General features: G+C 37.1%; 1 protein-coding gene across 3 annotated transcripts in view; it reads left to right on the top strand.

The window, feature by feature from the left end:
- LOC104012517 (potassium voltage-gated channel subfamily KQT member 1) overlaps positions 1-21,068 on the top strand; it is a 514,732-nt gene that overhangs the window by 292,303 nt on the left and 201,361 nt on the right. For all 3 annotated transcript variants that reach the window (XM_087765111.1, XM_087765113.1, XM_087765112.1), the window contains exons 13-16: positions 2,234-2,309; positions 5,894-5,988; positions 6,986-7,026; positions 15,375-15,436. In XM_087765111.1, coding sequence (XP_087621237.1) covers positions 2,234-2,309; positions 5,894-5,988; positions 6,986-7,026; positions 15,375-15,436 — 274 coding nt within the window. The remainder of the gene's footprint in view (positions 1-2,233; positions 2,310-5,893; positions 5,989-6,985; positions 7,027-15,374; positions 15,437-21,068) is intronic.

Here is a 21,068-nt window from a genome sequence, read left to right as displayed (position 1 = left end):
CATTAAAGCCAGGTTTCATGTATTTCTGTCCCTCAGTTTAATACTAGTGACCATGAAATCTGAACAGTAACTTCTTTTTCAAAATTTGCTCCCAGTGAAATTGGTGTGAATTTTGCCAGTTGGAACAGGCCAATATCAAGTGCTTTTGAATTATAGTTGAGTGATTTTCTTTGCTGTATTTCACAAATAAATAACTTTTCTCTCTAAAAATGAGGCCTGTTCAACCGTGCATCAGGTTCCAAAAGTCAGCCTCATAGTTTTGGACACTTAAACTTGATAACACATTGGAAAAAGTTCTGTAGCCCTGATTTCTGCTGAAGGAATGGAATTAGGAGGAAATTACTGCCTTGGTTTGTTTCCATTTCTGACTTCTTTAAGCTTATCTATTTGAAGCTGTTTAAACAATGCATGAACCGTCTCATATGGATTACACACAAAAAAAAAAACCCTCTTAAATATATATATGAAGTCTCACATCATTTAGAGCTAGGGGATCATTTCAAGCTTTTATCTTAACTGGTACACAAAGGAGGTAGGCTAAACCCTAAACCTTAAACTGTGATTCTTTTCTGGTTATAAATATATATATATTACTTGTATGGGCTGACAGGCAAAGATTTCTCTATCAAGTATGTGCCATTTACAAGCAGAATGTTGTCTCCATTCTAGTCACCAGCCACAGGAGCTCAGCTGGGGCCCTGAGTGTCAAGCTGAGAGCTTTTCTGACACCATAATAAAGGTCCTGTAGGCTAAAATACTGGTAGTCCATCAGTGACACTTCTGAAATCCCTTTGATGGGCTTACACAAATGCAAAGATTCATACTTAGCAATGCTGTTGATGGTATACAACAATGATGGTTCTTGAATCATGCTCACCCTGCATTGTCTTCTGTGTGTTTGCATGTGTGAGTGTATATATATGGATATGTGCATGAATATACATAGGTATATGAAGTGTGAAGATATATGTAGTATAGACACCTGAGTTTCATACATATTTGTGCATGTGTTTAATATTAAATTGGGACTTAAATAGAAAGAGCAAGAAAAAGCTACGGAAAGCTTATTTTAAAAACCATGGTCTTGTGGCTGTGGTATCTCACTCAATCAGAAGCACTGATTTTATCAAAGAGAAATTGTGAAAATGAAAACTGCTGCTAGTTCTCAAATACAGTCCCTGTTTGTTTAGCTTTTATTTACTTCACTTTGAAATAATACACTGTAATCTTTCCACTTTTTAGAGACTTTATCTCTAAACTGTGGCATCCAAGTAGGTGGCCTAGCCAATATTTCCTTTTCCCCAGTCAGATACGCTGGTAAAAGGTGGCAGATTGTGTTTTCAGGAGGCTCGAGAAACTTGCTGGCAAGCTTTCCTAGGGTTATCATCACATGTCAAAGATGATGTCTGTATAGAACACAGATTTCCTAACAATGCGGCTTCCTTAGAAGGAAAATTTTGTTTTCTTTAGTTCACTCATTTTGAATGAATGAAGAAGTCCACGGGGAAGGAGTTAGTCCTTAAATAAAATACTTGTTCTTATAATAACCATATTCCTGCTTCCTCTCTACACCTCCAAAATTCACCATAAATAAGAGGGTGTGGTAATTAATTGCCAGCCAAGTGGTACAGTTAATGTTCTGCAAATACAATATCCTGTGGGTGAAGTGACATTGCTAAGTTATAATATGTCCAGTTCTGTGTTTGTCTATCAATACAGACAGCCACATGCACACACACATGTGTGCCAAGAGGTGTTTTTTTTATTTTTTTTTAAATGTGATACTTCAATTTCTCTTTCCTTCCTAGAGAATTCAAAGTACTACTTAAAGGACTTAATTTCTCTGCAATAGAGCTCATGGGCAAACACTCAATAAATGCAAAATAAGGAATGCAGTCATGGTTCTAAAAACATTTCACATTCTTCAAACTGATGCCAGTTGTATGCATTGACAGTAATCCTGTCTAATCCTCTCCACATGTATTATCTTTGTACACCTGCTCTCATTGTCTCACTATCAGTTTTTCATACTTAGAACCACCATATACAAGAAGGGAAAGCAACAGAACAAAATACACTTGCACACACAGTGTTATGCTGCAATTTTGCATTGTAGACATAAAACACTTGTAGATTTTGGTGCTTAGAGTCAACATCTTCCATTAAGATATTTTTTCTACTTTTTTTTTTTTTTCCTCCACTGGTGTATGTCTGTATTTATCTTTCTTGGCAGATTAACTGAAGCACATCGAACTGCTGTAAAAGTCATCAGGAGAATGCAGTATTTTGTAGCCAGAAGAAAATTTCAGGTAAGCAGCACCATTAACCATAAGTACAATTTGTAAGCTTAAGTATATGGCGTTGAAAGTGCTCTGAGACTGAACTTGTCTTTGTGCGCACAGTTGTAATAAGTCAAAGGTACTGTTTAGGCTTTCAGCCTCATACTTACCCTATGTGGACTTTTTCATAGTGTGGGCAAAACTATCAACTATCCATGGGTATAGTACAATACGAAAACCTTCTGAATTTGTGGAATCAGCATAGTTATTTTTCACTTCTCTTTCTTACTGTGTTTGTTTAGTTGGGGTTCTGTTTGTTTGTTTTACTATTCTGACCAATATATAAACTACTTACCCCTCTACTAGAAGAAGTGAAGAAAAGACTCTGTTGGAGTGTCTGCTAAAATACCGTTACTGTCTATCATGGTCATCTAATGACTGGTTAGAAAATGTTAAACTAATTGCATGCCATGTATGGCTGACAGATAAATAGACCTTACTGATGAGTACTATGCTGTGTAAAGTTGCTTTCACCTTTGTGGCCCACATTTCCAAATTTGGTTCCCAGAATGGGACATCATAGAGAGGCCGTACTTTATAAAATTGTGGAGCATCTGCCCTCTGGAAATTTGCTGTCTTTATTAAGTCTTAAGTTAAATTTCTCAATCAGGTTACAAAGTGCTCAAGCTAAATGTGCTGCATTGGAAAAACTGTCTCCTTTTGCCTATTTACTAAGCCCATTATAATAAAATTTGTTTAGAATGTGATTCTGGTATCATCATTCTCATCACCTATGTGCTGGTGATGTCATGGAAATGAATAATTAACTTCTGGCTTGATTTTCAAAGCCCCTGTTATTTGCACCTGAAGGTTCATGCTATTTTGTCCAAGAAAGTCCACTGCAAGTTAATCAGCTTTCAGAATTCTTTTGAAGAGGTTTTAAAAAGATAAAGCAATAACCTAAATTTCAAGCAAGTTTGATTAGAGCTGAGCACTTAATTGCAAGGGATAGAAGTCTGAGATAAGCTCACACCACTCAGAAGACCGTGAATTAAGGCAGACAAAATAGCACATACATTTCCCAAGCTCATGCAGAAATGTATCTTCAGACCTTACCTTATGAAAGAAGACTAGGAGAAGTCAGTTTGTTTAATTCAGCAAACAACAGGAGAGAAGGATTATATTGTAAATGCACTAGAGAGATAAACACTATGGGAAATTTAAAAAAAAAAAAAAAAAAAAAAAAAGGAAAAAAAGGAAAGAAAATTAAAGACACCATTCCTGGAAAAAAAAAATCAGTATATAAATGAGTTAGGATAAAAATCAGGATATTTCAAACCACCAGAAACCTAATGTTCTGGAGCTGTCATGCCAAACCTTAAAAACTGAACTTGATCAGTCTATGGAGAGGATTCTGTGAGTTGGTGTTAGTGATAGGGAAGAAGAAGAAGGAATTATCTTCCATGTTTTTCTTTCTTGGGACTTTGAAATATAGCTTATAAGACCCCCTATGTTAATTAGATTTTGGATGTTCAAAGCTGGGTAATACTATTTTGAGTTTTGCATTAGGAGCTGTAAGCATGCTGGGTGTAGAATGCTGAGCACAAATGGCCAGGATTTGGGATTATGGACAGAATGAAAGTTAAAGAAGTTCTTCGAGTTCTGCATTTACCAAACCTCCCTGGAAGCCCATTACCTCCCGCCTTCAGTTGTATTGTACCAGCATTTCCTAATAAAAACATGACAAGAGATAGTGCCAAAGTTTGGCAGGACATAAGATGCTCAGATCTAAAGCTTGATGAGAAAAGAGGAGAGAAAAATGGTGAAAGCTGGAAGGATATTTTTACTATGCTTTAGAGAGGACTCAGGCAGACTGCTGTGTACAGTACTTTGTGACTATAGGATTCAAAGCTGATGATTTGATAAAAAGGATAACAGATAGGGGACTTCTTTTGAGGGAGAAAAGACATTTCATTGGGAATGAGTAGAATTAATTATGCACATGGTAGCCCATGGGGGAGAGGGGAGGGAGGTGGGGAAAAATCCCCAGCACATCTAGGCTCTGCGCCATGCATCGTGTTTAAATAGAGAGTGTCCAAAGGAAAGGACAGAGGATTTAGCCAAAATGCTCTCAAAGCACCCCCGCTAGTCAATCTAAAGAGTGATACTGGCACTGTTTCTCTGGGTGAAGACAATAGGCTGCTTTTCTGGCCAGAAATACTGATGTGTCAGCGTCTGCAAAAATGTGAAGCTGGGGAAGGCAAAAAAAAAAAAAAAAAAAGCGATAAACTGAAAGCTGAAACCTCCCTCCCCCGCAACGTATCTCTTCTCACAAATGTACACGCATGCTACCAAAGCCACAAACTCTTCTGAAAGTAATAATGCAGGTAAGTGCTGACGGCTGAGCGCAAGGAAGGCATTTTATCATGAAGAGCTTTTGCTTCTTCATTCATTTCACAGGATTTGTTTCCATTCCAGTTCCATGCTTTCATTTGAAATTTCTAGGATCCTGTGGCTGCCTTCCAAGCATGACTCCAGCACATACTGTAGGTGTTCAATGCATGTGTGCAGTGGTGCATGCTAATGGCTCTGGCTGAAGCTGTGACAGAGTGGAAACAGACAACAAGATGACTAATGAGCTGTTTTCAGTAATTTCCAATTACTAGATTTGCAGTTTACCTTTCTTTTTTTTCTTCTTTTCTTGAGCCAGAGCCAAAAAGGAGACATCTTGCCCCACATTTCCCATAGGGGTTGGTATGGCTCTGAAAATGCTGGTGTTTTTGAAAGGACATCATTTGCGTTTATTCCAACACACACATTCATTTTACTTGACAAAATTTTACCATGCTGCACTTTTTATAATCACATCACTTTATGCAAATTCTCTAGAGTTGTTTCAAAATTCTGCCTTAGTATTTATAGCAAGAAACCAGAGCTTGGCAGAAGCATCTGGATTCTCATTAGAATGGGAATAAAGCTGGGCAGATGGCAGTTTTTTAGCTCTCTTGCATTTTTTATCTGTCCTTTTTAATTTATTTGAATTGCATCTCTTTTCCTGACCTTGTAGGTATCATTAAAGACAAAGAAGCGCAAACAAAATCTACGTGCAGCAGTCTTCAGACTTATGCAAAGCATCTGTCCTCCTAGTTACTTAAGCAATAATATTTCTGTCACCAAACCTTTTTAGAGGCATTTGATTCTGGGTCTAAGTGTTATGAATTGGGCCTACCTCTGTGGTTCAGTCCTCTGACATTATGATTAACATATGGTTTTGGAATGAGCCAAGAGATACCACACATGATAGTCTTAGATAAATTATATATCTTGGTTTTGTGTTTTTTAAATCCACTGTGAAGGTCTAATATTTTGCTCAGTATGAAGTGACATGAAGTCATGACTCTTAACTGACAGTAGTGGGAATCATTTGGCTCCATCTCCACAATAAATATGCACTTCTACAATGCCTACATATTTTTTATTCATTGCAACAACCATTGCAAAATGGCAAGAAAATAACCTCTGGAAGATAAAAAATAGAATGACGGCCTGTCTGAAATAAAAATCAAGTTTAAATTATACTTGCCTTTCAATCTCATGTATGACTCCTTTCACAGCAAGCTCGGAAACCTTATGATGTACGCGATGTGATTGAACAGTACTCACAAGGACACCTTAATATGATGGTTCGGATAAAAGAACTTCAAAGAAGGTAGGCCCTGTCTACTTCATGAAATATTTGATTCCTCTGGTGCCAGCTGGCTTTAGGAGAGATGTGTACTTAATGAACAGTAATTGTCCAAAATTGCAAGCACAACAGGGAGCACAATATCTAGAGGATTTAACTTGGAGTCATTTTTAACCCTTTTTATGACCAAGTTTACAATTATCCTTTATTCTCCTCTCCTCCTCCTCCAAGTGAAATTAAAAGAAATTAAGGTGCATGCTGTGAAGTTTATAGTATGAAGTGAGCTTTTCTGCCCTCTTCTTAGAAAAGGAAAACTTTTCAAATAATGATTTACCTTTCTGTCCCCTCTCTGTGTTTCTCCACAACTAAGAGAAATCTGGTTCATTTGCGCTGCCCTCTCTATCTGGAACTTTTCCTTTCCCACATTCCTCCATGCACATGCTTTCTCTGAGTTTGGGGATTGCAGCTGAAATATTTTGCCACAAAACTATTCTCTTCTGTTTCAACACAAAGTGCTTTTCTCTTTACAAATTAACACTGCAGACTGGGACACCAGACTGAACTCCTCTGGCCCTTAAATGAAATGAAAAAGAAAAAAATCCTATTGAATGGAATCTACTGTGTCAACATATATAGATATTAAATCTGCCTGCATGAGATTCAAGGAACAGTTGCAAATGTTATTAAGAAGCCATTCTGTTTGTATAGTCTTTGTTATTAGATTACATATGACACAGGATAACTATGTTTTAGTTACAACATGAAAGTCTAAGAAATAAAATATTAGTACTCACAAAAATAACAATAATAATATGGTTTGATTTTGGAAAAAAATCCTAAAGAACTAAACTGCTGTCTGTATGTGCAGAAAATCAAGCTAGTCTCATATATTTACTTGCTTTGTTTTAGGTTTAAAGCTACAGTAAATTCTCATGTAAATTATGCTCCTATGCTTTTCCTAGCAACAGAGTTTAAGTTGCTTCGTAATTGCACTGCTGGTAATTCCCTGTTTGCTTTTCAGATTGGACCACTCCTTGGGAAAGCCAGGCCTTTTCCTCCCAGGTACAGTGACTGCATTTTATGAAAAATGATTAGCTTCATAACTTTGTGAAAATACCCATGGCTACAGTGATATGGATTTCTAATTCAGCCAATTATGCATGAGTATATAATTCTGTTAATAAGCCCTGGAAAGATAAATACCTTGCATTGAGGTGGTAGTGGAGTAAATGTTAAAACTGTGTATCAGTGCACGATGAGTTGGAAACATATTGCTGGAAATTTTTTCACCAAAATATTCTTTCTAAATCTTTTGTGCTGGGATTAGAATATATGTTGGTTCCACTTAAAAAGATTTCTTCCTTTCTGAACAACCTATGGATTCCAGTTTTGGAAAGCTCAAAGGAAGATCAAGAGTATCATTCAGGAAGAACTGGAGTAGCCTTGAAAGCCATGCACAGCAGTGAGATTCTGGGAAAAGCTTGTGGTGGGAATCACGGAGATCAGAAACCTGAGTGCTTGTATGGGAAAGACTGAAGGAAGTGTTTATTTTTTATTGTAAGAGATTGACTTCTAATTTCCAGAGGCCCTGTCTCATTCTCTGTCCCTACTAGCTCAAAAGTGACTTAGGAACTGAAGTCCCATATCCCCAAGTGACTTTGAGCACTCATGGGAAAAAGTGCAACTGAAGGTGCCAAAGGTATTTCAGAGCCTTTAAAAAAAGACATATTATCAGTGGTTAAAATGGTTTATACTATCAGAATAAGGAACATCTCTCAAAGCACATTTTTAACATCTGATTGCTGCAGAAGACTCGGTAGTACAATCCTCTTTCCCTGTAGCTGAGCTGGTTTTGGACCACAGGAAAATAATCTATCAGTTTGAATACATCTGTAATACTTATGCTTAGGAATTCATTCCAGAATGTGCAAGCTAAATTTATGGAAAAACTTTGCTTACCTCCAAGAATGTATTATTTTATTTAAATGTAACATTACCAAATTAGAACTGTAGTTTGTGCTCAAAAAGGCTACTGTTAGAGGCACTTTCTATGAAACAACTTCTTGTTTCAGAGGTGACAAATAATTAGAAGTGTTGGCTGCAAAGAAGCTAATTGTGAAATAATATTCTGAGAAGCTTGGGAAGCTGAAGATGTTCAGGAATTTTAGTCTCACCAAATCTTGGGTCAAAAGGGTCCTAGCAACCACTGGGAGGATCTTAGGTGGATCTGTGGATTTGAACAAGTGTTTGAAGTGTTCAAGTGTTGAAAAGAGTCTAAAGTACTGAGGAAGAGCCATGGGGTTGTGTCCATGATTGATTCAGTCCTGGGCAACTCATATGCAAAGCCTACACTAGAACACTGGACAACAGAAGCAATGTGAATGATCTATCTGTAGGCCTGAGATTACATAGCAACTTGCTGTATCAGCCATGTCCTGGAGAGATAGTCTGGAAATACAACCCCAGATGATTAAGGGGGATGGGGGAGTCAGGGTCAAAATCTGCCACACATTTTTTATCATTCATTATCATTTTTTTATCAAAAATTCTTGCTTTGACTTAATATGTGGAAAAAACCCACTGGCTTCCAGAGGTAAGATAAGTTGGGTTAGGCTCATCTTCAGAATTCATGATGGATAGTCTTACTGTGGAGGGCATCATAGGACTTCAGAGATATTTGGGAAAGCCATAATCTGTGCTCTGGAGAAGATTATGGCATCTGTGTCCATGCAACTGGCTTCCCTTATTAGTCTTTTCTTGCAACATTACTGCTGAATAGCTGTTTTGAGACAGCTCTCTTTAGATTCAAAAGCATGGTGGCCCTGCTAAGAATGATGTCTGCCTCCACAGCATGCCAACTCTACAAAGTCATACCTCTTGCAAAGACATATGACTCTGCCCTCAGATGGACTGAATAAATACTGAATAAATTAGGGATGCAAAACATGGTAAGCTCAGTTATGGGTTTGCAAGACCAAAACCAAAAGTTACTTGATCTAGTAGTTATTTTATCTAAACCCTCCACAAATCCAAGAATAAGTGGTTCCAGATAAATGGTCTGCAGAAATAAAACTAGGGTTAGTTTATGATTAGTCTCAGTATTATCCAACCCACCAATTATCAAGTGATGAAGAGTGATGAGTGGTTATAGTATTGGTCTGTTTTGGGTGGAAACAGACGCTTGCACTGTCCTCCTCTTCTGGAAAAAGAGTTCTTCCTGAGTTTTCCTCAGAATGGATGGCTTATTCTACATTGAAAATGTATTTTCAGTATGATATTTTTCCAGTTCAAAGGCATTGCTAAAAACCTCATTTGTAAACAATATGGGTGTTTCTTCTAGACTGTGTTATTTTTGTATTGATGGCAAGCAAAAGAGAAATGACAATGCAAAGAAAATTAAACTGCCAAGGAGAAAAACATGAGAAGAATTTTCCTTTCCAGCTCCTTTTTTTTCCTGTTTTATTACACTCCCATTCAGAGAATCTTAAGGTCTGATTCCAAGCCCATTGAAATGAATGGGAGTCTTTCCAGTAACCTCAGTGGGTTTTGGATCAGGCTGTTACTGAAATCCTGTTGTCAACTTTGATAATATTATATGAAATAATTGCAGTGTGTCTATAGTATTATTCCCTTTCAAAAGTGAATGATGTCATAAAAGATCCAGAATCTGAATCCACTGGAAGCAATTATTGTTATTTTTCAAGTTAGTTTCTCAAAGATAAAAAGCACTAAAAGCTGTGTTAAAACAAGATAAGGATACAAGAACAGAATAAAAGTCGTGCTGGGTCAGACCAGTCCTGACTCCGACGGAGCCAAAAGCAAGGTGCTTTGGAAAATGTATAAAAAAGGGCATGCATAAGCCTCTAACCTTCCTGTAAGCTTTCACCCATTTGCAGATCAGAGACTTCCTGACATAGTTGCTGTGTATTTAGTAGTCCTAACTAGTTTGTCCTCAACAAACTTGCCTAGTTTCCCCTGTAAACTTTCAATACGGCGATATTTTGTGACAAGAATTTTTGTGATTTAAGTTTCACATACTCCTATTATGAGGAATCTTCCCTTTTTGCTTGTTTTGGTGTTGGCATCTACTAGCTTTGTTTGAAACTCCTAGTATCAGGAGTGGATTTAAAAACATTAAGATAATTAATAAATTTTCCAAAGACTTGAACCCCATTTTTATGAGTATACCCAGAAGTTTGTGTCTTAGTTTCATTAAAAGCTCATCTCAGTGTTCCGGGTAACGCAATTTTGTAAGATGAAACAAAGATTCCTGTAATAGTAAACAAACCCCTTAATAATTGAAAGTGTTGATAAAGAGGCAAAGCACGTTAATAAAATGTATCGAATTAACAAAGCAAACACTTATGTAATGATACAAATAAGAGTGTAATACTTGACCTTCACTACACATGATGGAGTTAATTGCTTTTGAATGCAATTTTTGAGATTTACTATAGCTTTTCAGGGGCAAAGGTGAAGAATAATGCCAAGGTAAAACAAAAGATCCAGTGTTTGAATTCAGAAAAGTACGCAAAAGGCTGATGTTTATCTGCAGTTCATCTGAACCTCTTGGGTCTGCATAACGCAGGTGGGAATCCCTGGAGAAAAAGGCTTTCTTGTAAAATTTTGACAATTCCATTGTTTGCTTTTTTTCCCATTAAATGCCACCTAAGCTTTCTGATGCTATTTCCTTCTCAGCTGTTAAGAAGAAATTGGGTCACAATATCTTTTTAAATATGCTTAAATCTTATATCTTTTAAATATGCTTAGTTTAATTTTTATCTTTTTAAGTTAATTAATATTTGAAATGAGAGATACCCATACTTCTGCAGGAACTGATTTATTCCAGCCCTCCTGGAGACAAAATCCATGGGAAGCTGGTCAAAAATAAAACGACTTAGGACATTTTCTGTAGCTGTCAGGTGTTCACAATTTTGTCTCTGAAAGTTCATTTCATTACTCAGGTTGATCTACCTCAACGTAAAGAGCCAGCAGAAATATCACATATATCCTGCTTCGAGGGCTTGGAAACTGCAGCTAATTTACTGTTCATCCAGGTCCTCTGAACAGTATTGAATTGCATTCTTAATAAAAAGCTAATAAAGAAGTTTGCATTTCATTTTGAATTTGGTATATTAATTGTTTTATGTGTAGTATAATGATAAATCCTGCCATCAGCACCTTCTGGAAGGGCAGAAGTGTGATGTAGTTCATACCAGATTCAGTGTACATAGCTTCTCTCTAATGAATTGATTATATTGTTCCTCATGAGCAACTTGAGCAAATTGTGTCATCTCAGAGGCTGGATAAATGAAGCAGGTAGGCAGATGGACCCTTTGTTTAGGGCTGTTTTATTTGTTGAAAGGTGATTGCACGTCTTTAACTTGGCAAGTTACTCACTGCAGCTAGATTTTTTGCAACTTGAAAAAGCTAGAAATTTCTACTTTCACTGTATGCTGTTGAACCTTCATCATGGACGAGTTAGCTTTATCACAAAGTTTTCTGTGTTGCAGTACAGCCTTCTAAACTAAAATATTTTGGTAGTTTACTTTTTTGATTTTTTTTAGGGCATCCAAGGGAAATCACAAGTACCTGATCTAGGACTATGTGTCACCTTTTTTTTATTTCTTCTATCTGTCAGTTGTAAAAAGCTCTGGCTGACCAGAAAAGAGAATCAAGTCAGAAGTCATGATGCCAAAGGCAACTGTGTTATTTCCTGGGCAATCCTGACTTCCATTTTCAGAAGGACACCTGATTTATAAAACTAAGAATCTAGATGTTACCATAAGCTCATCACGGTTTTCCCTACATAGAGCTTTTATAGAACTGAAACAAATACAGATCCAGAAGGCTGTAGCTGCATTGAGTGAGACAAAAGAAGGTAATGGTATCTCTTGTGCTATCCTGCTTTCTGTAGTCCCAGTACTGAACTCGATATAATTTGCAGAGTTTTGAGATGTCTTTAGCAATCTGGAGTATCCTAGGTGTCATAATGCTCAAATTCCTCATTTTCTGCTTAAAAAAGTTGATGACTTTCAGATAGTTTAAAATTTTTGGGTTAGCTCCCTTCTAGCTGTATACACCATAAAAGTCAAACTCAAGGAAGGACTCCTACTCTGTAAAAGCAGAGTAGATCACTTCCAGCTTTTATCATTTTCAAACCGTCTGTCTGCAATTCATTCACTGACCTAATGCTCCCCATAAGTATTTTTTCTAACCAAAGTAAAAAATCTATTTTCTTAAAAGTTTGGAATATTCTGATGAGATGAAGCACACTAACTGAGTAAAAAATTATGATAATGGTGCTGTCCCTCATTTGATTTGCCCTTTTTCTCTTACTCATTTCAGATGGTAATTGCTGTTTTTTGTAAAAGAAAACAAACTTGAATAATGAGTAATATGTCATTTATATCATGTACTTCCATTTGGGGAAAGAGTTGGGGATGGCCTTTCTTGTCTTCTCAACTGGTGTGGGGAACACCTAAAAATTTGTAATTTTTTTTATAAGAGGCATCACTTGTTGTACACTAGAAAAAGACATGGGCCATCTTTGTGAAAATACTAGGAAATAAATACCGGATCACATTGTTTTGAAAGTAGTATAGTATGTGTACTCAGGAAGGCAAAGACTTTCAGGGAAGAAATTTATATATTAATAGAGATGAGAAATGGACTAGATGACCCAAAAACTATTCAGTCTCCTGAAGTATAATGCCTATTGCTTATATACTAGTGTTTTATCCGATTCAAGTCTTAAGTATATAAAATGATCGTTTTGTATCAAACCAACCATGCGATACAAGCTTGTTTCAAGGTATTTTTTTTCTTCTTAGCTAAAATTTGTCCATATGTATTTTCATCCAGTTATAAATAATTGTGCTTCCTTTCATCATGATCATGCATGTTTCCTTTGTGTCTGTGCCTTTCACACATATGTACACAATTACTGGATTGCTTAGCTGGTCTATCTGTTTTATTGCAGACTAACACTAAGAACAGACAAAACTCAATACTAAAAGAAAGTTATTTTGGATTACAAAGCAAAGAATGTAAAAATTAAGACATTCAGATTTATAGTTAGCCATGCAATCTTTTCAACTATGTAAAAGCAAATAATCTAATGTAGGAAATCTAAAATCATATATCTTGAAAAGACTTGAGGGAGAAAGCATAAACATGAGATAGAAATCAAATGTACTACAGCAATGTTATCTAAACTTCTGTCCACCCTTCTTACCACAATGCTCTGCACATTGTATACACACCCCATTCACTTTCAAAGATGGCCTTTATTAGAGGAAAATGCTTGTAAATTAGAGCTGAATGCTGATATGAATGGAAGCTAAAAAGAAATGGGAAAGACCACGCCCTTTTGTGACTTATACAGCCTACATGCCATGACACAGCTACATGCATGTATATCATTCTTTTCACTTCATCTGATAGGAGTGCCACATGCCACAAAACAGCTTCTTACTGCTTATCTGCTTCCTATTTTCTTGTTTTCTGTTCCACACCACATTTGAGAAAAACTAAAATAGGAAACATGATTAACTTGGTTTAGTTGTTCTGGGATGTCTTGGTGATTATATGAAGGATGTAATTAGAGCTGGTGAGGAAATTATTCTTTTAAAAAAAATAAGCTTATTGGAATATTTCTCCAGGTTTGGGGGGCTTTTTGGTTTTAGACCTAAACAAAAACACTACCTACCCACTGTTGTTCAAATCACATCCCAATTTAGAAATCCTTAAAGGTATGTTTTTTCTGGTGTATACTTTGAAAGATGGTAAGTGTCTACAGATTTACTAACTAGAAAGTAGACTGCAGAGTCAATTATTTCATTTTAGGCAGAGATGAATACATAAACTTGAGCCTCAGCCACTTATATTTTAAGAGGTTTCTGTGGCTGTGAACTAAGGAATGATGAACAGCACACATGTATGAGCCAAGCTGTATAGTTTATTTTCTGTCCCCACACAGTGTCCTTGAACAATCTTTGAATTTTCTGTCCTTATGGTATTTACCCCTGTAGGTTCTCTGATGAAACACTTCTCCTTTCTAATGCCTGCGCAGAGCTGCCAAGGGTCCATGACCTTTTTAATATTCTAGGTGGTTTGTAGAGCAGAAGGAAAGCAAGAAGAGTACTCTTGCCAGCATTGCTTTTCACTGAAGGTTGTGGTGCATACAGTACAAGTTACCTTGAGATGAACTTTGGTGCAAATATATCAGTAAACATATCACATTAGCAAACGTATACACTGCTAATGGTAATGGTAAAGCAAGTACCATTCACTGAGAAATGCAAGAATGAGAGTTCCCTGCAGAATGAGCACACATGCAGGCAGTTATGGTGGACACTGATGCACTGTAAATTCACATCTCAGTCTGCCTCCAATAAGCCCTTCACATTGTGCTCATGCCCTACACAAAATGGACTTAAATAGCTTTAAAACCAAAGCTCAACCACTCATAAAAGTGGAATAATTTATGGAACAAACAGGAGTAATTACTCCAGCCCAGTACTGGAAATATAGTTCAGTAGAGAAAAATGTGTCCAACTTCCATTGAAATAGGCTTCTAAGTTACTTTATTATTGGGGATTGGGTTTTTTTCTTGTGAATATTTTCTCCCAGCTCAGAATATATGTGGTTTTGTGCTTCATTCCCTGTGAAATAACACCCCTAAACTATGGCATTCCTTTGCGATTGGCCATGTAAACACAAAGAATAGACCCCACTTTACACCATTTTCAATCTTGGCTCCCAATCCCACCATTTGCAGTGTGTGTGTGAAACAAATTGCATAACTAGGCTTTAATAACCAGGTCTCATGAAGGCTAGGAGGGAAAATGAGGATGGAGATGCAAGGGCTTTTCCCAGTGTCAGTCGTTTGCAGAGAGAAGATAGATCTCTGCCACTCCAGCCCTTGAACTCCTGGATAGTGCTGCCTCCTACATCTACAACCTCAGCTGAAAACTATTCTGATTTCTTTATGTATACAAAGAAATGTACAAATTGCTCATGTCAATGATAGTCAAAATGGGGGGTATGCCAAGGGAGCATGCCTATTCCATCTAACTACATGCAATTAATAGAGATAATTAAACAAGGACTCAAGTACCTCAGACACTGTCTGTAGTCCTTCGTGTCCACAGACTACCTCTACCAAGGTCCAAGTTGCCCTTTTGACTAATTTAATCTTGTCAGTTAGACAAACTAATTCCCTTCTCTCCAACTACCCTTTTTCACTTCTGTACACCATGAAGAAATTCTTCCCTGTTATGTTCATGTTATTTATACTACCCTACTATTACCAGCTTCTTTTTTGCTTTAAATACCATTGATATCATCCTTAGTTTGAATTTGTTCTCCACCTAATGAATGTCACATTTTTATTCTTCTTTATTTAGAAAAAGGTGTAGACAAAGGATACTATACTGTAGGAGCCAGACTGATCCGGCTAGAGGAGAAGGTAAGTGCATGAAAGCTTTTCTTTTTTTTTTCTGAGTAATGATATCTGATATACAGACGTGCAAGATAGTATCTTGGCATGATTTACTTTAGAATTACAGGGCACCATAATAAAGAATAATATCCTAATTTTTGTAAGGGAGTTGTTGAAGTATCATGTGCATGTTGTTCAGTATTAACCATTTACCTGCCATACAAATTTTATTCTTGATTTTAAAAGGGACTACTTTCATGTTGAAGCCAGATCACATATCTTGTAGATAAGTACTGTGAACTGACAAGGTGTATGTCATACAAGAATTGGTGAGTTAAACAGAAAGGTTAGTATCAGGAGTCTTTGTAAATAGCAACACTTGATATCTTGTTAATAATCTTGAGGCTCTTTAATGTTTACTGCATTTTTTCGCCTGTGCAGTTATCTTTGCATCAATCCTGCCCCTCCCCCACTGTCTTCTCTCCAAGAATATGTTAATCTTTGTTATTAATTAGAGTTACTTAGAAGTATGCCTAAAGGCCAAAGCTCAGTGAGTCTCTATTGTTTTAGACCTATTCCAAACATCCTCAAGAGGTTTTCCCACTCAAGCGATAACAAAATACAAGTTTGCTTAAAACTAGGAATCTATTTTTTTTAGTCAGCTCTCTTATCTACCCCTAAAAACTGATGTCCCTAGAACAGTGTGCTTTTAGCAGTGTGGTAGCTTTGGTATGTGGCATGATGTGACAGCTGAGACAAAAGTCTATTTGAATTTAATATATCCATTGCTTATTTGTATCCTTGTCTTACTCAAATTTGTCATGCAAATTTTCTTTTCACTTTTTTCTGGGGAAGTGAGGTGAGAAGGAAAGAGGAAGGAAGCTTTTCATTATTCTTAAGAAGAACTACATCTTGCCAAAAAGCAGCAATTGAAATTAAACAAATGTAATTCCTCTCTCTCTTGCCTAATATCTAATGATCATTGCTAGGACTACATCGGAAACTTGTGATGCTGTGATGTCAAAGGACAGATTTTCTTTGACTTTTAGCTTTCTTGGACAGTGTCAGAGAATCAGCTTCACAGATAAAGATAAATTATCTGAGTTAACTTTTAAAGTGCAATGTCCTTGTGTGGACACACTCATTCAAAGTGAAAACGGCTTTCATTCAGATCACCTTAAGTCACTTTAAAAGAGATATATTGCTCTCTAGCCTCTATATATTCTGTAAATTCACACCACTAGTTCTTTCAGATTTCTTGAATATGCATATATAGAGAAACACACGATACAGATTTGCAAATTTAGCAATATTATCTATAGAGAAATATATATGTAATATTATAAAAGAAATATATATAATACATATATTTCTAGTATTTTAAATACTTCTGGAAGCAGTTGTTCGTGGTCTCCTGACTGCTCCACATTTATGAAGAAAAGAGGTTGGAAAGTTATTAATGTGTCTGGCATTGGTCCAGCTTTAGCACAATATGCTGTGGATTTGATAACTTTTTCTTTCAAAGCCTTAATTAGAGTACTGCAGAGGTGTCTTGGTGTAAGGAGAGGAACATTACAGGAGATGCCAGTGTATGCAGTAAATGCTGCAGAGAATGATTTCTGTTGCAGATATCTGCTTATGCTCTGCCTTTACAGCTTAAACCTGCTAGAAAACTGAACACTAGCTGATTCAAAAAGGTGATCATTTTCATCAATAATACTGCCTCAGTGTAAATGCTTAGAGGTGATGAAGCCATATGGTTTCGCCTTCTCATGTTAAATGTCTATTGTAAGCATGTGGTAACCAGTCTGTAGCGGGGATTCACAACAATGTTCTCAGAACAACAGTCATGCAAGTTAAAAAAATCCCAATGGTATAGCCATCTTAACTTCATTTCAGCATGATCTAAATATAGTTGGCACAAGCTCAAACCATTAGTGTGGGCAAGAACTAGCTGCTATTTTGTTTGAAGAATTAAACCGTAGTGCTTTAACTGACCACGTATTGTATGGGAACTGGTGATTTCTATCTCTCTACTTATTGTTCTGGAGAAAACAAATAGAAGGGAATAAAAATATGTTGAGATATTTTCATAAGATGACTCTATAAAAGACGTTCAGTCATTGCAGCTTCCTTTTTGTTCTCAGACCAAACTACAAATGTAAAATAAAATGCCAAGAGTCTAATGGAACCCAGGGCATTTGTTCTTTCAGTACAAGTTAACGTTCTTTTAGGTGTACAGGGCTTCATTCTCATATTCCTCCTAAGAAAGTAGACACAGTGTACAAAAAGGGGCAAACATTTGTTGTGTTTGTTTGTTTGGGGTTTTGGTGGTGTGGGTTTGTTGGTTTGTTTTTTTTTTATTTATTTATTTGCATCTTTTTGGCACATTAGTGTAAAATACATATGTTTACATAGTGAAAACAAAGTTAAGCTTCCCAGATATCTCTATTTTAATAGGACAATAGAAACAACCGCATCCTGCTGTCAAACAGCTTCCCCTAAACTATTTTCCCATGTCTCATGGGCTCTCCTGCTTTAATAGTTCACTGTGTAGTAGCTGCTGTGTGCCCAAATGTGAAACAATATTGGAGTCAGGAAGGACAAGCTGGGTTTCAACCTCTGAGGAGAATAAATGAAGCAAGGGCATGTCTGACATCAGGCTCCAGCTGGTGGTGAAAAATGATCACCCCATTGGAACTAGAAAACCTTTGGGAACTCTTCCCCCTGGAGAAATTATTTTGACATTCAGTCACCCAGTATAGTCATGGCAGCCTCCCAACTGAGTGACACATCTGATAAAATGACACATTTTTGGACAAAGACCAGTTGGTGTAGACTGATAAAAGTGCAGGACAGATTTGAACGTTTCATCTGCTTAAAAATCTGTATCAATAAGCTATTAGTACACCTCTAGCCTAGACTGATCTTTCCCACCAGCATTTTCCAGTTCATTTGTTTTAGTTGTTTCTCCGAAAGGGAATCGGAATGTAATTCACCCATTCAGAGCTGTGTGTTGTTCTGCATAAAGCCATAATTACCCTTTTTATAAATTTAGAGAGAGGGAGGGAGAGAGAAACATACATTTCTGATGGTTAAGATGAACTTCATTCCTTTGAGAGGTTTGCTACTATTTGAGTTAAAATGTGGGATTTGCTGTGTAGAAGGGCATAGGCACAGATCTCTGAAGTAGTTGCTTAGTGATAGATAAAACCTTAGAGGCAAAAATGTTTCAAAGATTCAAAGATAACAGCCTTCCATTCATGTGGCATGAGCAGCGTTGTCTGCAGCCTCTCTTTTGTGACCACCCAGGCTCTGTATGTAAGTTTAAGGTAACAAGGAAGAGGTAAGAACAAGTTTGTGTACGATGAAGCACCATGTGAATCCAGCATAAAGCAGAGTTGAAATACACTTGTATAACTTCACTTTTAAGCATTGCAAAGCTGACTAGAAAGGGATAAAATGCATGGTGGCAGCTTCCAGACAATATGTAAAACCCTTTTTGGCAACTTTAGTGCTGTGTAAGGCTTTACTTCTGTCATTAACATGGCATGTTGCATAGTGTAAGTTTACCCATAACACTTTTCAACCTGTTTTTTCCCTGAGTAGGGTATACAAATCTTATTTTGTTGTGGTCAGCATAATAACCTAGTGTGGTTCTTTTCATAAAAAACACTGAGATGTTTAGAGAAAGAATGGGGCTTCTTTCCCAACATGTGATATGTGCCATTTGGCCGACCCTTTCTTTAGTTCGATGGCAGGGTTTAATTTTAAATTGCGGTATGTAACCATTGACAGATTCTTTTGAAATGTATTAAGAGGGAGGTTGGTTCCAAGATGATGCTCTAGAGCTGGCGTTAGTTTCTTTTCAAAATTGTAAACTAATGCTTCTTTATGATGAAATGAGTATTCTTTCTATTTCTTTTCTTTTCAAAATTAGAAACAAAAATCATGGTGTGCTATGTCAAACTGCACGGCAACCTATAAATAAAAACAGGAGAGAAAAGAATCTACAAATGAAAGGTTAGAAGGGACAGCTGTGTTGTCTTTGAAAAAGAAATCTATTAGGTATTTTTATAATTATATGGCAGTCTTCTTTATGTGGTATTTACAGTTATGATTTACGTCCATATTACCATAACTATTTCCATACTTATAGACAACATGTGATAATGCTGGGAGCCAAAAGCAACCATTTGGTAGCATTTAAAAAATGCAGAAACACTAAGAGAAAACAGGGCAGTAAAGCAGAACCCTTCTGAGCTTTATCCATCTGAGTAATGCAAGGCAGAACAAAAGTGTCGTCCAACATAAACAAATGTAGAGGTTGGACTGTGGTGGTAAACTCTCTTTACCAATTTAAACACTCGTTTTAAAGTTGGGAGCTAAAAAGATGGGCTCAGAGAAGAGTGGTGTTTCCCTACCATCTTATTCCTCCTGGATAACAATGGAGATATGGATGTTAGTGAATCTGACTCCTGCTGTGATTACATCAGAAGTCATTAAATAGTAAATTATTTATCATGACAGTGCCTGCAAGCACCACCATAGTGGAGGCCCTGTCAGAATTTCCATTATAAACCCCTAATTTGTGGGTGGGGTGATAGGCATAACTGAACTGCATTAAAAAAAAAAAAAAAAAAAAAAAGGAAGAAGCTGAAAATTGATGCACAATGAGTCAGATGCAAAATGAGCATGCTACATTTTTGAGGTTTTAAGAATATGTCTGAAATAAACCCAACAAATGCATTTGCTAACAAAAACATATTTTGGCACTAAGGTGTTTGTGGGTTGTTTGCCCCCAGTTCCTTAAAAATTGAGTCATTCCATAATATAAAGCTTTGCAGAAGGCTTTTTGCAAATGGGCTTTATGTGGATTTTCTTAGCTACTAAAACAGGCTGATAGCTCTGAAAAGTAGCTACCCAAGTTGCATTGCCGTTCCTTCTTGTAAATAGAAAATACGTTTCATTCTGGCCCTCTCTGTTTTGCAAACATGCATGAACACTGCTGATTTTTGCATCTGAACACAAATGTGTGTGAGTCAATAATTAACATAGCTAATGTGACTTGCAGTTACTACTATATGTCTTGTGAAGAAGGTGCATTGCTTGTTGTATGTGTTCTTGGAGCATGCCATGTTCAGTTCAAGGAGCTGGACAGGAGGTTCACAGGGACAGATGCTATGAATGTGTATTTGGAATGGGATGCCAGTAAACACAGTCAAAGCCTGATCTCATTTACTCCAGAGCAGTCCACCCCAAATCCATTGATTCTGCACCACAGCCATGAAGTCATCAGATTTCTATTTTTAAGCTGTTGCCTAATTAAAAAAAAAAAAAAGCCTGATGCTTCAAGCCAAATTGTGTGTCCATTTATGCCAGTGGAGTTACTCAGGATTTACGCAGGTGTAAATTGCAGCAAATAGGATGCAGAGTGAAGTCCCAGTTGTTGAAGAGGTGGCAGTCACTGACCTGCTCCTCCACCTGGATGCGCACAAGTCCATGGGGCCAGATGGGATCCACCCGAGGATACTGAGGGAGCTGGCAGAGGAGCTGGCCACGCCACTCTCCATTATTTATCAGCAGTCCTGGTCAACCGGGGAGGTACCAGATGACTGGAAGCTAGCAAACGTGACGCCCCTCTACAAGAAGGGTCAGA

This window comes from Nipponia nippon, unplaced genomic scaffold, assembly GCF_047370975.1.
Source record: "Nipponia nippon isolate SJK-2023a ecotype South Korea unplaced genomic scaffold, ASM4737097v1 scaffold_3, whole genome shotgun sequence".
NCBI lineage: Eukaryota > Metazoa > Chordata > Aves > Pelecaniformes > Threskiornithidae > Nipponia > Nipponia nippon.
This window is presented reverse-complemented; position numbering and strand designations above follow the sequence as displayed.